The sequence below is a fragment of the Cebus imitator genome, unplaced genomic scaffold (genome assembly GCF_001604975.1).
Source record: "Cebus imitator isolate Cc_AM_T3 unplaced genomic scaffold, Cebus_imitator-1.0 Scaffold13, whole genome shotgun sequence".
NCBI lineage: Eukaryota > Metazoa > Chordata > Mammalia > Primates > Cebidae > Cebus > Cebus imitator.
The window spans coordinates 12,055,932-12,069,361 of NW_016107328.1; the positions used below are offsets into that span (position 1 = coordinate 12,055,932).

Here is a 13,430-nt window from a genome sequence, read left to right on the forward strand (position 1 = left end):
GCTGGGATTTGAATCCTGGTCCAAAGGCTCCATTCGACACTTCTTCTTTCTTCATGCCCTGGATCCTTCCCCTGCCATGACCCACTCAGCCTCTTCAGTAACCAGAGTTTTGTGATCCATTTGACTGTAACATTCATCTTTGAACTGACCCACAATCTCAGTTGTCCCTCAATGCCCTCCTTTCATGAGTGTCACTGAACTATAGCAGGCCCCTAGCCTTCCTCCTGACAATGAGGCCTCCAGGCCAGGAAAGGCATTGCTCAGTGGCCAACATAGCTCATTTCTTTGAGCTGCTCCAAGGGAAGACCTTCATCCAATAGCCAGAGAGTGTGTTGCAGGACCAGCAGCCACAGAGACCCTGCCCATCCGTGGCAGACCTGGTGCAGGCCCCTAAACCCAGCCTTCAAGATGCCCTATCCTCCAGGGTAAGCGGTGGAGAAGAAGGCATTGTGCCCAGGATTGGCCTGGCCTTTCCTGACACACTTCCCTTGTGAAGACCTTCCCTTCAGATCCTTCGGCATGGTTCCTATCCTTCCCAGATGCAGAGGAGTTCAGAGATGGGGGTTTCTTGCCAGCTCTGGGTTCACACCTCCCTGGCCTCCCTGTCAGATTAGACTACAGGGCTGCTGCTGAGGCCCCTTCTTCTAACATCCTGGAGAAATAATGGGCCGGAAAGAGTCTGCTGTTCCCTTTCCCAAGGGCCATCTCCTCTAAGGACTCGATGGTACACATTCAGACTCTTGTGGCCACCACACATGGGCCTGCGTGACCTAAATCCCAGCCTGAGTGAGTTCCCCAGGGAGACACTTACATGGGGTAAAGGGTTAAGGCCCAGGGACATGGAGCTTCCCCACAAGATAAGGAGTTTCCCCTGAGCTTCACAGTCAACCCCCACCCTCCAGGGCCTCCAGTAGTCAATGTCTCTATCTTGGTTATCTAAGTCAAAGGACTGATTCCCATAGAGGAAATTGAGGGGTGGACAGGAGGTATGCCTGGGCCTCTAGGAACCTAACCAGGATCACCGTGAGCGGGGAAGTTAGAAAGGTGTCTGCCACATGCTCAGGTATGCCTGCAGGGAATGAGCTCAAGGCGAATGATTTTTTGCTTTTACTCCAAGAGGAAGATCACGTGGCACCACCACCAACCACCACCACCACCTCCACCCATGCACAAAGTCATTTCCTCCTTAAGGGACAAGAGGCCTCGGTTTACTACAGTCCTAAGAGCTGCTTTTCCCCTCCCTATACCACCAGCCCCTGCCCTGGAACAGGTAATAGTCTCTACTTTTCTACTTCACCCCACTGACCCCCAGTAGCTATCTGCTGACCAGGGAAATGAGTTGTGAATAGAGGTAGGTCTTCGAGTCTCAGGGACATCCCTGGCCTGCCCAATGTTCTGCTGCAGACCTTCAGAAGAGGCCTGGTGGAATCATGGTGAAAATTCATCTGAACCCCCAAAACTTACTGGGTGTAAGGAACCAAAGGCAAGTGAGCCTCAAATAGCAATCTCTGCCTCTCCCCAAAGAAGTCCTCCCTAGGCTCAGACTCAAGATTTTTAGAAAGTTCCAACTCCTCTGGCAGGTGAAATGCTACCTCTAAGTGGTCATCTGGTCTTGGTGGGGGTTCTTCTAGCCAAGGAGACCCCACCCTTCCCAAGATGACAACACACCTAACTTTGCACAGCATCTGAGATTGTAACTCAGGTGGCGGGAACCCTTGGTGACTTGCTGTGTTGTTGGCCAGCGTTAATACTCACTTCCCCTTAACCGCCCTCCAAACACAGAAGCATGTCAAATCCAGTCCCAGTCCTCAGTTCTTGTGACTGAGCCCCTCACCCTGCTGGCTATTCCTCTCCAAGCAGGCAGTGCTTCCTTACACCCACCCCAGGTGGTAGGTGCTGAGAGGCTAGGACTGAGGTAAATTACCTGTAGGAAAAATGAGCCCAAGGCACCCCAAAAAAGAACTCACTCAAATCCAAGCCTGCATGTGTGCCATGCGGTGCTAGGTCCTCCTTAATTATTTCAGCAACACCAGCCAAAGGAATGAAGAGTACAGGCTGGGTGGGGCAGACATTCAAAAGGTTTTGAATGTCAAGACAGGTTTCCCCAAAAACCCTGAGCCTTGGCTCCCCAGAATCACTGAGGCCACACAGGTGTCAGCAGGGCTGGGCCGGGCCCGTTGTTATTCAGCCAACAACTATCACACTGGGCAGTCTTTTCAGAAGTAATACAGCAGGAAGTACGGGCTCCTTTGCGAAAACACACACACACACACCGTCCCACACCTATAAACACACAGACGCTCACGCACACACACACACACACACACACACACACACTCCCCAACCTCAGTCAGCAAACTGCCAGCATCAAGGAAGGGAGCTAAGGCATAGCTGTAGGGATGAGATTCGGACAACCACAGCCTTCTCTCCCCCTCCCCTGCCCCTCCCCAGGACCTGCAAGGGGAGAACCTTACTGGCAAAGTCAAACCAAAACCAAGTAAAACCAGCTCCACCATCAATGTTTCTTGAAAAAACGGGGTTTATTGATTTTTAAACTGCAAATAGTCGTTACAAAAAGTTTTTTTTTCTTTTAAATAAATTCACACAAAGAAAGAGAAATAGAAAGCGACGGTAGTGACCAGCAAGAGGAATAATAATTACATTCATCTTAATGTGTGTGTGCCAGTTCTGTTTACATTAACATTGGAAAACTCCAGACCTGGAATCCAGAACCTCAAATCTGTGAGTGGAATGTCTTGAGATGGGCACGTGGAAGTCAAAGGGTTTCTCTCTTTTTTTTTCCCTTTTAGAAGCTATACATAAAAAGTTGTTTTCCTTCTGTACTGTCACAGAACTTTTACATACATTCTCAGTCCTAGTCGTGAAAGGCCTAAAGAGAAAGAAACTCAATTTGCAGTCCAACACAAAGGGGGGAATTTCTAAAATAAATAATCCAACAGTTTTTTGCATTTTTTTAAATTAATTTTTCATTTTTTTAAAATAAAATAACCAAAAAAGTGTAAAGTTACAAAAAAATGTCGTTGAAGAATAATATATTAAAACTGTGGAAAAAAAGGAAAAAGACACGTCACAAAATTTTAAGATTAATATGAAGATCATAATTTAACATAAAAGAATATATTCTATGGATTTGTCATCCCGATAAATATGAACAAAATTAACAAAAAAAAGCATAGTTTGGCAATAAATACGTTTTGATAAGTTAAATAAGCTTTTTTATATTGATGTGCAGTGACAAGCAAAATTTTTGCTCTCCAATTTCTGAAAGTTATATGAAGTTTAAAACCCAGGGAAGAAAGCATGGCGTGAGTGCTCTAAGGATAGACCTACTGTATTCTAGAGCAAAAACCATTAAAGCTACTTCTACAGGAAATCGTTTTACACAGATATTGTATGTGGAATGAATACCATTAACTGCTCACCCCTTACATTTTTTTTTTAGCTTTTCTCTCATTTTTTTTGTTGTTATTTTTTTTAAAGATGTCACATATGAACTGGGGAACTTTAGCACCAAAATCAAGTCTCTCATAGTCCATCTAGCTTCCCCTTCCTCCCCACTTAAAAAAAGAAAAAAATTAAATCACAAAGTCCCACTTAAGTCAAAATCTTCATCCGCTTTTTCAGCCTTCCTTCCTGCAGACCTACACAAACCCAGGCAAGATTAGTCAACAGGGGTTCAGATCGGGAAGAAAAAGGTTTTGAATGTCAAGATAGGTTTCCCCAAAAACCCTAGTCTGGCAACAACTCTCCCAAGGGGCTGGGGGGTCAGGTGGAGAGGTGACACCGGGAAGAGGGGAAGAGTAAGTGAAATCAGGGAAGGTGCAGTTGTGTCGCCAGTGGAGGGGGCTGCTGGTTCCGGGTCTCCACCTCCCCCATGGGCAGAGGCTCCGGGAGGCCCACGGGTGCCCTCTGGCGCTGAAGAGGTAATGTAGTCACAGTGACAAAGTTAGATTACAAGGCACTAAGTTGCTTCTGTAAACTGTTACTGCTTTTTCTTTTGTGATTTGGCACTTAAGGCTTAAGCCAGAAAAAAAAAAAAGAGGCATCTACTGACAAAATATGGGACTTGTCTGTTATGAGTGGTAAGTGGGCTATAAATCCAGGGAGGGGTTTCAAGCCAGAAGAAGCTACTGACAATTTGACTTGTCCTTATGTTAGGTGGGGTAATGAGGGGGGGAGGGAGGGGACATTCTGAGGTGCTGGGGGAAAGGGGTTGAGCTTAACTTTGTTAATGTAGGGCTTGTGGGGAATCAGATGGGTAGGGAGAAGAGGGTATGAGGTGTGGGTGCAGGGTAGGGGTTGGAGTAGGCAGGAGGTCCCTCCCTACCCTGGCTTAGTCATCTGAGATGGAAAGTCTGCTGAAGATGGGCAGGCGTCTTGAGTTGTCCAAGGTCGGGGAGTCTGAGCCACTGTGGCTGCTGCTGGAGCTGCTCAGGTAGCCCTCCTGGTCCGAGAGAGAATCCTGAGGGCTGGGGGGAGAGTCAAACATGTGAGGGGACTCGGACATGGGCCGGAAGAGGAAGGTGGTCGGGGAGCCACCCCCGGGGAGCCCCATGCTAGGGGCAAACAGGCTTGCCAGCTCCTGGCTGGAGAAGGCAAAAGGGTTATTGGTGCCATCGGGCAGGGTAGGTGAGCCCAAGAGGTCATCGGCGCTCAGGATGGGGGGTGGGGTGATGGACGTGGGGCTGTCCAGCAGCCCGGTGGCAGCGGCGGTGGCAGCGGCACTGGGAAACCCAGCAAAGCTAAAGCTATGCTGGAGGCGGGGACGGTCAGCGGAGAGGTCCCGGGCCCCGGCCAGGGCACGGCGCTCTTCTGCGTTGTGGATGAAGTGGCAGCGGGGCCCATAGGGGCAAAAGCCGATGGTGTGGAAGGTGCGGCACAGCTCCGTCTTGTACTTGGGGTGGCGGGTCAGGCTGCGGAGCTCGTGGATGCCGTGTGCGAACTGGCACTTGTCCCCGTACTTACAGGCACCGTTTTCCTCGAAGGGGCGGCACAGCTCCGTCTTGTAGCGGCTGGAGTTGACCTGGCCGCTCCCAGGCTGCTTCTGGGTAGGGAGCAGCCGCTCGCCCCCTTCAGAGAAGGAGCGGTCTCGGAAGCGGCTGTCCCGAGAGCTCAGAGCGGGGGCTGGCTCACCCTTGAGGCTGCTGAGGAGCTGGTTCTGGTGGAACTTGGAGCTGGGCAGGGTGACTGAGTGCCTCCGAGGGAAGCCCCCACCAGCAGGGGTGCCCACTGCCTTTCTGTCCAGCAGGCAGCCCCCTGCACTGGGTGCACTGTAGTTGAGCATCTTGTTACCCTGGAGAGAGAAGAGAAAGGATGGTAAGGACGGAAGACATCTACCAGGATGTCCACAGCCCTCTCCACAATCACTAACGCCCGTCTGTCTCAAAGAACTCATCTCCACCTCTGCTCTAGCAAGCCCCCTTCCCTCTCTCCCTCCCATAGACCATTCACCTGGGTTTATTTTGGCCTCACAAATAAGAAACCACAAAATCCAGACTCTGTGACAAGGACCCTGCTCCATGCCGACTCCTGCAATGCAACCCCCATATCCTCTGACCCCAAAGCTACCACTTTAATCTGTAAAGTTCAACTTTTTACTGCTCAAATAGTTTCTTCAACTCCAAATATCTCCAACAACCCAGACCTCTCCAGATTACCCTCCCCTAACAAAACAGGTAAATCTCAGAGAGGAGACTATTATAGGCTAGGTTAGGTCCCCTTCTAATCAGTCCCTTCTTAATTGATACCCCCTCCCTCAAGACCCGGCCTAAGAAGACTCTCAACTTCCTCCTTCCTTTGGCAACAGGTTTTCAGACTGCCTTTGCTTTTTCTTGTGGGGAGGAGTTTGGGAGCCTGGTCTGAGGTTGGGGGAGACAGGGAAGTGATTCCTGAAAATAAAACTCATTGCCCTAAGTTCCCAGAAGAGGTATTTTCCACAATGATCTCTCTCACCATTCCCACTCACGCCCAGCCCATCCCGTCCCCCTTCACTGTGAAGATGCCTTTGCAATTAGTCTTCTGGCTCAACAGCAGGCTTGGATAAGAGCGCCAGTGTTTAATCTTTAAGCAAAGCTGCAGATGGAAAGGAAAAGGAAAGCACCAACCCCCCTACCCATCTCCCAGTCAATAGCAGATTGGGGGTGGTGGGGATGGGGGCAGAGCCACCAATGGCAGGTTTCTGGTCCAATGCGATCCTGGTCACTTGCCCAAACTGTATCCAAGATTTGGAAAGGGTGCAGGTCGGGGACCTAGGAGTTAGTTCCCAGCCCATGTGGGTGTCATTTTGCAAATTCTAATGTTGGTCCCTTAGGCTCAGCAGGGGGGGATCGCGAATCTGTAACTGCAACCGCCCCACCGAGAGGATTACAGGAACCCAGTCGAGAGCTGGTTCCCAACAATGAGGTTCATTTAAAACCCTCATTCATTTAAAAACCTCCCCTGACGGGGGAGGGGGCCAAAGAAAGAAATAGATCAAAGAGCGGGAGAGTCGGGAAAAGAAGGAAGAAGTGTTGGGTAGCTCTGGCAGCCGGGCCGGCAAGTGGAGTTTGGGAATATGCAGAGAGGAAAGGAAGCTGAAAAATTCAAACTTTTAAAATGTTACTCTTCAGCTCCTCGGCGTCCCTGCACCCCAACCCTGCAGCCCTGGGGCCTTGGCAGCTGCACCAACAGGAGCAGCAAGCTGGGAAAACAGAGCAACATGACCCGACGTGTTAAGAGAAGGCAAAACACTTCAGCAATTAAAAGCAACCCAGCAACTTCGCCCTTTCAAATTGGGAGGAGGAGGTTGGAAAGAAATTTAACAACATCCACTGGCTTTTGCTATGTACGTTTAAACCGCAGTCCTGGAACACTCCGACTTTAGAACTTGCTTTTTCAACACTGGCTGGCAAGCAACATGTTTTAAGGAGGCCCCCATTAAATCCTTACTCGCGGGACTCTAGAGTTCAAGCCAGCATTTTGCCGCCCTCCCCCCTGCCACCCGCCACCAAAAATCGACCAGCCGCAACGACTCGGCAACACAGGTAAGCGGGTCAACTCCAATGCCTCTTTCACCCCAAAGTTTGCTGCACGATCGGTATCGCGGGAATAAGCCCAACGGAGCTAGGGCGGACTCCAGCACCACTGCAAACTTGTTCTGCAACATCTTTTTGAATCACAACTTGGCCTCCTTCTTCCTCGCATATCCCCAGCTCCCCCAAAAGGGGAGGAAAACATCGTCCAGAGAGACTCACTTCCCCAAAGGATCTCCCACTCCCAATCCCACGGGTCAGCAATGCTGCTGGACAGATCTAGGGCGCACACTGGGAAACCATCAGACCAACAGCAAATTACGCAAAAAAGAATCGCCCAAAACTTGTCCCAATCCCAGCCCTCCTCCCAAGGCCCCCGGGCTGCCCCGCCAGGCAAACTTCGCCCCTCAAAACTCTAGCCTCCAGATTCGCACGTAATCCCCGCCAGGAACAGTTGAAACTCAAAGGGTGGGAAGGACGGGGCCAAATTCCTTCAAACTTGGGAGAAAAAAATCATCTCGCTGCACCACCTTCCCCACTGCCTTCCAAGACCCAAACTTTTGGGGGTTTTTTGAGGCAAAAGAAAAAGAGTTTTTGAAAAGCAAATGCTCCGCTCCACTATACCTTGCATAAAACTTCGCTCAAGTCGAAGATGGTGGCAGACACTAGGGTGGTGGTCATCCTGTGCGCTCGCGCGGGCCAGCGGCGAGGATCTGGTGTGTCTCGAAGGTCCCGGTGAGGGGAAGGCGTAGCCTCTCGGGTCTGGAGTCCCACACGCCAGTTCCCAGCGCCCCTCGCCTTTCTGACTCCGGGGCTGCGGCGCGCAAAGCCCGATTTATAAAGTTTCAGATTTGGTGGGCCGGGAAAGGAGGAGCTTTAAACTTATTTAAATGAGGAAGAGGAGGAAAAAGAAGTTGATTGACACTGGAGTTGAATCAGCCATGCGGTCAGGCGGGGCGGGGGAGGGGAGGAGAAGAAACTTTCAAAAGGAAGAAGGGGGAGGGGAGACGAGAAAAGAAGGCGGAAAAAAAAAAAAACCCACTCCGAGCCGCGCACAACTTTTTTTTCTTAAAGAGGAAAAGTTTCGAGTCGGCTGACTTCGCTACCCAGCGCTTCAGGCGCCCCTCTCCGGGGCCGCGCGGGCGCAGAGCGGGAGGGGCGCGCCCCCTCCTTTGTCAGCCTCCAAGCGCGGCTGTGACGTCACTCATTCCACTCCCTCCGGGGTTCTTGTTGTGGTGTTGTTGTTTTTTGTTGGGCAGGAAGGCGGGCTAGACTTTCTCTTTTTGCCAGCAGGAGCTGAAGCCCGTCCTTAGCGCCCGGGCTGCGGTTTCCATTTTGAGCCGGTGGTCCCCTTGAAACTTCCTAAATGTCTGCACAACTTACCTTTTCCCGACTTCTCTTACGCACTCGGCTTCCCTCCGCAAACCCGGCTGGCCGAGGACAGTAGAAATTTGGGACGCACAAAACGTTCAAGTCTAGGGTTTTATGTTGTTTTTTTTTCCAGCGGGGCGTAGGGTGGGGCGCTGTGCGGGGGGGGGGCGGACTAAGGAAACTTTTTCCCCAGGAGGACACGGCCTGGCGGGCGCGAGCGCGGCAGTTTAGCGCGCCGCACGCGTCCACACTCGCGCTCGCTTTGCAGCCGGCGCTCTCCGGGTGTGGGCGGGTGGGGGTCGTCGCAAAAAAAGATTACAGCCCGGGCCGATTGTTTGTTTTACCAGGCCTAGGCGTGGCGTTTCTTTTCACGCATCCAATCTTTAAACTTTTAGTAAAGAAAACCCTAATCCTTCCTGAATGCCCCTTACTTCCAGAAAAAGCCCACCAAGCAACTCACTACTTTCCACGCGCGCCCTGAATTCTGGGCGGCGCCACAACCCTCCCTCCTCCATCCTCCCCACATACACCTCCACTCTAGAACAATGAAAAAAGTTTACTTTGATAAGAAGGAAGGTAAAAAGGTGGACAGAGGCGGCACTTTTAACTTATTGTTGCTTCTCTCGCCCCCACGGGAAAGTGGAACATATGGCTTGTCACGCTGCGCAGTTTTGGCGGGAGGTGGGGAGGGGGCCATGGGAGCCAGGAAAGCGAAGGGCCCGTAATGAAGCATGACTCCCTTGAAAATGATAAAATATATATTTACTGTTATGTTTGGATGCCACCCACCCAAATATAAAGTTAACGTGTCCCCTACCCTCCCCCCCCCCCCCGCGCGCCTCTGCCCGGGTGCTGGCGTGATGACCCAGGCGGAAGTCGCAGGGCCGCGCTTCTTTCCGATTTCCACGCGGGCCTCGCCGCCCCCTCGGCCCTCGCACGTTTCTTCGCAGCACACTAGGCCGCCGAGTCTGTTATGAAATCCGGTGCTGCCGAGTGGCTAAGATTGAGTTCCATTGCGATGTAATTAGGTCACCCCATTATGAGCACGTTTCTTTGGAAAGGACGGGGCGGGCCGAAGAGAGCGCTCGAGTCACACTCTCACCACCCCCAACACACATTTTTTTTTTTTAACTGCATTTTTTATTTATTCGTCAACCTCTGGGCAAACCCAGCAAAACCTTCCAAATCACAACTGTTTGAGAAACCGGTTGTTTTCAACTTTGCGAAACACAACTTTTGCTGCAGCCACGAACCTACGTGATCCCAGCGGGATCGGCTTTCATTTGTCTCCTCTGCCTGAAATTGATGGCCCCCACTTTAACACGGCTGCTGCCCCTAGCCTGTTCTGCTGCTGCTCTCCAGCCGCCTGTTGCTTCTCTCCCCCTTCTCCCGTTTTTCAGCTTTTCTTTTCTGGCAAGCGCCAGAAAGGGAAATAACTTCCATCCACCTTAATTTCAAGCATTCAAGTGTAGGTTTCTTTCTTAGAGGGATGTTTGCTCGTTCCTTTCCCAGCCCCAAGTGGGTGTTGGGGCGGGGGGGACGATTTCGTGCAGTTTCTTGGTGATGAGGTAATGAGTTCCAGATTTCGGGACAGAGCAGGGTGCACGCTGAAACCACAAGGTTAGTCTGAGTTCTGATGTGAAACTATTTCGGTTTTTTAATTCCCCCGGCCTCCACCCATTCACGCTCCCCCAAAAAAGGGGGCCGGCTGGTTTTTAACTCCCGAGGGTTGGCGAAGCTCGACTGAGGGGACCAGAGGAGGGGCTGGAAAGAGGCAAAGGGGAAGGGGACCGGGAGCGGAAGGGGTCCCCTTCCCGGTCCAGGGCCTGTCCCCGCGGGGCAGCGGCTGTCCCCCTGCTCCAAGCAGCGCCGCTTTCCCCTCAAGGCTGTGGGACCGGCCAGGAGCACCATCAGGCGTCCCAGAATGGCCACAAAGTGGGTTTTTCCAAAGAAAGCTGATTCCTCGAATTTCTTAGGCTTTTCCAACTCCCGGCGGCCCTTCCCTCCCCCTCTCCCCCGGGGCGCAGGGTCCTCAAGGCTGCGGCTGGCCCGGACCGCTCGCTCCGGAGTTGTTTACCGGCCCCGCCGGCCGAGGGTTTGTTCCAGCTCCCAGAGTCTGTCTCTATAATTAAACTCTTTTTTTAATTGTCGGGTTGAAACGTCATTTCGGGGACTTTCCAAGGGTGAGGGAACCGAGGGGAGGGAGCGAGTTCCTTAACCCTTCGCTGACCCGGTGTCCCCGCCGCGGCTGGCCGGGGTGGGGTGAGGGTCCGAGGGCGGGAGCCGACCTGCCCCAGCCCAGACGTGCTCTGCCGGTGTCCCGGGCAGCGAGCCCCGACGGGGCAGGAAGGCCGAGGCGAGGCGAGGCGAGGCGGCGCGGCCGACCCCCACCAACTTCCCGGGGCAGTCTGCCCTCGGCTCCTTACCCCGCCGTGCCCTGGGTGGCCGCCGCCTCACCTGCACTGCAGCCTCCGACCAGGAGGCGGTGGGCCGGCTCCTCAGTCCCGGGCCCGACTTCCGGGCCCTCCCAGTGCGCCGGGAGCGTCCCTTCCCGGGGAGGGGCGGCCCAGGTATTTTAGCTTGGGGGTGGGGTGGGATGTTCGGTTTTGTGCCGGGGGAAAGTGAAAGTCCTCGGAGTAAAGTAGGCGCTGCGGATGTACATATTCAGCGGCCTATCTGGACCCCGAGCGCACCTCCAGGCAGGTGAGAGTGCGGGGCACTGGGCCGCGGAACCCCCCATCGTTAGGCCTAGTCACCGGCGTCAGCAGGGGACCACCCTCCCCGGAGCCCTGCAGTGTTGCACTTCCTCTCAGGCTTCAGGTCTTACTCCTGGAGTCCCCTGGTTTAAAGTTTGGAATGCCGATTTTTCGGCCCAGATGGGGCCGGGAAACTGCATTTTTGGTAAATTTCCATCTCACGACCCCATAACACTAATGTTTGAGAATCAGTGAGCCAGGACATTGAAGTTAAACAGTCCTGGATCCAAATCTTGGCCATTTTCTAGCTATGTGACTTTTCGAGTCACTGACCAAGGCCTCAGTTTCTTCATCTCTGAAACAGGAATTATGATAACTGCCTAAATTTGGCTCATAAAGTGCCTAGAGTTATGCCTCACTGAAACCCTCTATACACCATGTTGTTGTATTGTAAACTAAGCCATTTGGCAACCGTTATTACACCACAAAACAAATTCTGGGGCTATTCACTTGGCGAAGGATTATTCAGTGAAGACTTAACATATTAAATGGTCAACTGACAACTTTTAAGTTTGATCTGTGTCACTCTCTAGCCTCCACCCCCAGCCCTGGACAAGGCTGGCCCTGATGCCTGGAAATGGGGAGAGGGGCCTAGGCTTGGAGCCTGGAGAGAATAAGGTGGGTCAGGGTAGGGTGATGTTGATCTGTTGCCCATCTGAAAAATACCTGATTATTGACACAAGTATTTCTGACAACTACATCACTGGAGCCCTGTGGATAGTCCGGAAAAGCCACACTGTCCTATCTCTCAAAGTCCTCAAGCCCCTGGAAGAGCTTAGTGGATATTACTGAGCTGCCAGTATTCTCCTGAACAAGGCAGAGGTCTCAGGGGAGGGCACTTTAGCGGCACTGCAGGGCATCTGGAATTTTTGGGTTTGGGAGCAGGCTGCCTCCTGCTAGGACTACTGAGAATTCAACCCCAGGACTAGCATTGCCCTGGGGAGTCTAATTGCCTAGGTCTCTGCAAGATGTTCCAACTGTCAGTTATCAGGCTAGCCCACAGCTACACCTCTCCACATGCCTTAACCTGGGCCCCACCTAGAACCGTCCGGCAGAATCTGACTCTCTTACTCCAGCTTAGATTTTTTCGCTCCCCATCACCACTTCTCCCACCCTCCAGGGTACTCCCCATGCGCTAGTCCCTTTTAGATGAAAATGACCCATCTTCCTCCTGCTCCAGGGCCTTTGCACATGCAAATCCCTCTGTCTGAATCAACCTTCCTGTAGCCCAAGTAAATTCTAAATCGTTCTTTAGGACGCAGCTCAAGCCTCACTTCCTCTGGGAAAATGTTCTTGATGCTTTCCTTCCTCACAAAACAGCGCCCCTCCTCTCTCTTAGGCTCTCATGGAATGTTCATTTCCTTCAAAGTAGTTATTTCAGTTTGTCAGTATACATGCACTCCTGTAACTTTTTTTTTTTTTACTTTTCAGTTTAACATACAGTAAAATTGATCTTTATTTGGTGTACAGTTCTATCAATTTTAACTTATGAATTGATTAATGTAACCACCACAATCAGGAAACAGAACAGTTCCATCAGCCCTCAAAAACTCCCTCTTACTATCCCTTTGCTAATTCAGACTTTCCTCCATCTCTAATCCCTGGCAACCACTGATCTGTTTTCTGTCATTGTACTTTTGTCTTTCCCAGAATGCCATATAAATGGAATCATATTGTATGTTTGATTTCACACAGCATATACCATGTTGTTGCATGTATCAAGTTTATTCCTTTTTATTGATAATTAGTATTTCACTGTGTGCTTATACAATTGTTTATCCATTCTCCTGTGTGCTTATTACAATAGTTTATCCATTTTCCTGTTGAAAGACATTGGATTATTTCCAGTTTTGGGCCATTATGAATAGAATTTCAATAAACACTCACGTACAGGTTTTCATGTGAACACAAGTTCTTATTTCTCTAGGGTAAATAGGAGTGAGATTGCTGGGTCATATGGTAACTATATGCTGAAATTTATACATAACTGCCAAATCATTTTCCAGAGTGGCTATACTGTTTTGCATTTCCACCAACAATGTATGAGAGTTTCCAGTTTTTCCAAATCCTCACCAGCACTTAACAGTATTACTATTTTTTGTTTTAGTCATTCTACTAGGTATTTGGTGGTATCTCATTGTGGTTTTAGTTTGCATTCCTCTAATGATATTGAACATCTTTATGTATGCTTATTTGCCATCTGCATATACTGTTTGGTGAAGCATCTGTTCAAACTTTTTGCCTATTTTTTAGTTGGGTCATTTAGTTGGTT

The 13,430-nt window shown here is 51.0% G+C and overlaps 1 protein-coding gene and 1 long non-coding RNA gene across 2 annotated transcripts; both read right to left on the bottom strand.

The window, feature by feature from the left end:
* Positions 1-2,521: 2,521 nt before the first annotated feature.
* Positions 2,522-9,518, bottom strand: ZFP36L1 (ZFP36 ring finger protein like 1). The gene is made up of 2 exons (XM_017500957.2): positions 7,656-9,518; positions 2,522-5,314 (listed from the first exon to the last, which is right to left on the bottom strand). The coding sequence occupies exons 1-2, from the start codon at positions 7,710-7,712 to the stop codon at positions 4,355-4,357; spliced, it is 1,017 nt and encodes a 338-aa protein (XP_017356446.1). The 5' UTR covers positions 7,713-9,518; the 3' UTR covers positions 2,522-4,354.
* A 13-nt stretch (positions 9,519-9,531) lies between these two features.
* On the bottom strand, positions 9,532-10,984 carry LOC119467326. Its single transcript, XR_005195867.1, has 2 exons — positions 10,860-10,984; positions 9,532-10,009 (listed from the first exon to the last, which is right to left on the bottom strand). It is a non-coding gene; the product is annotated as an uncharacterized LOC119467326 (long non-coding RNA).
* Between the last annotated feature and the right edge of the window lie 2,446 nt (positions 10,985-13,430).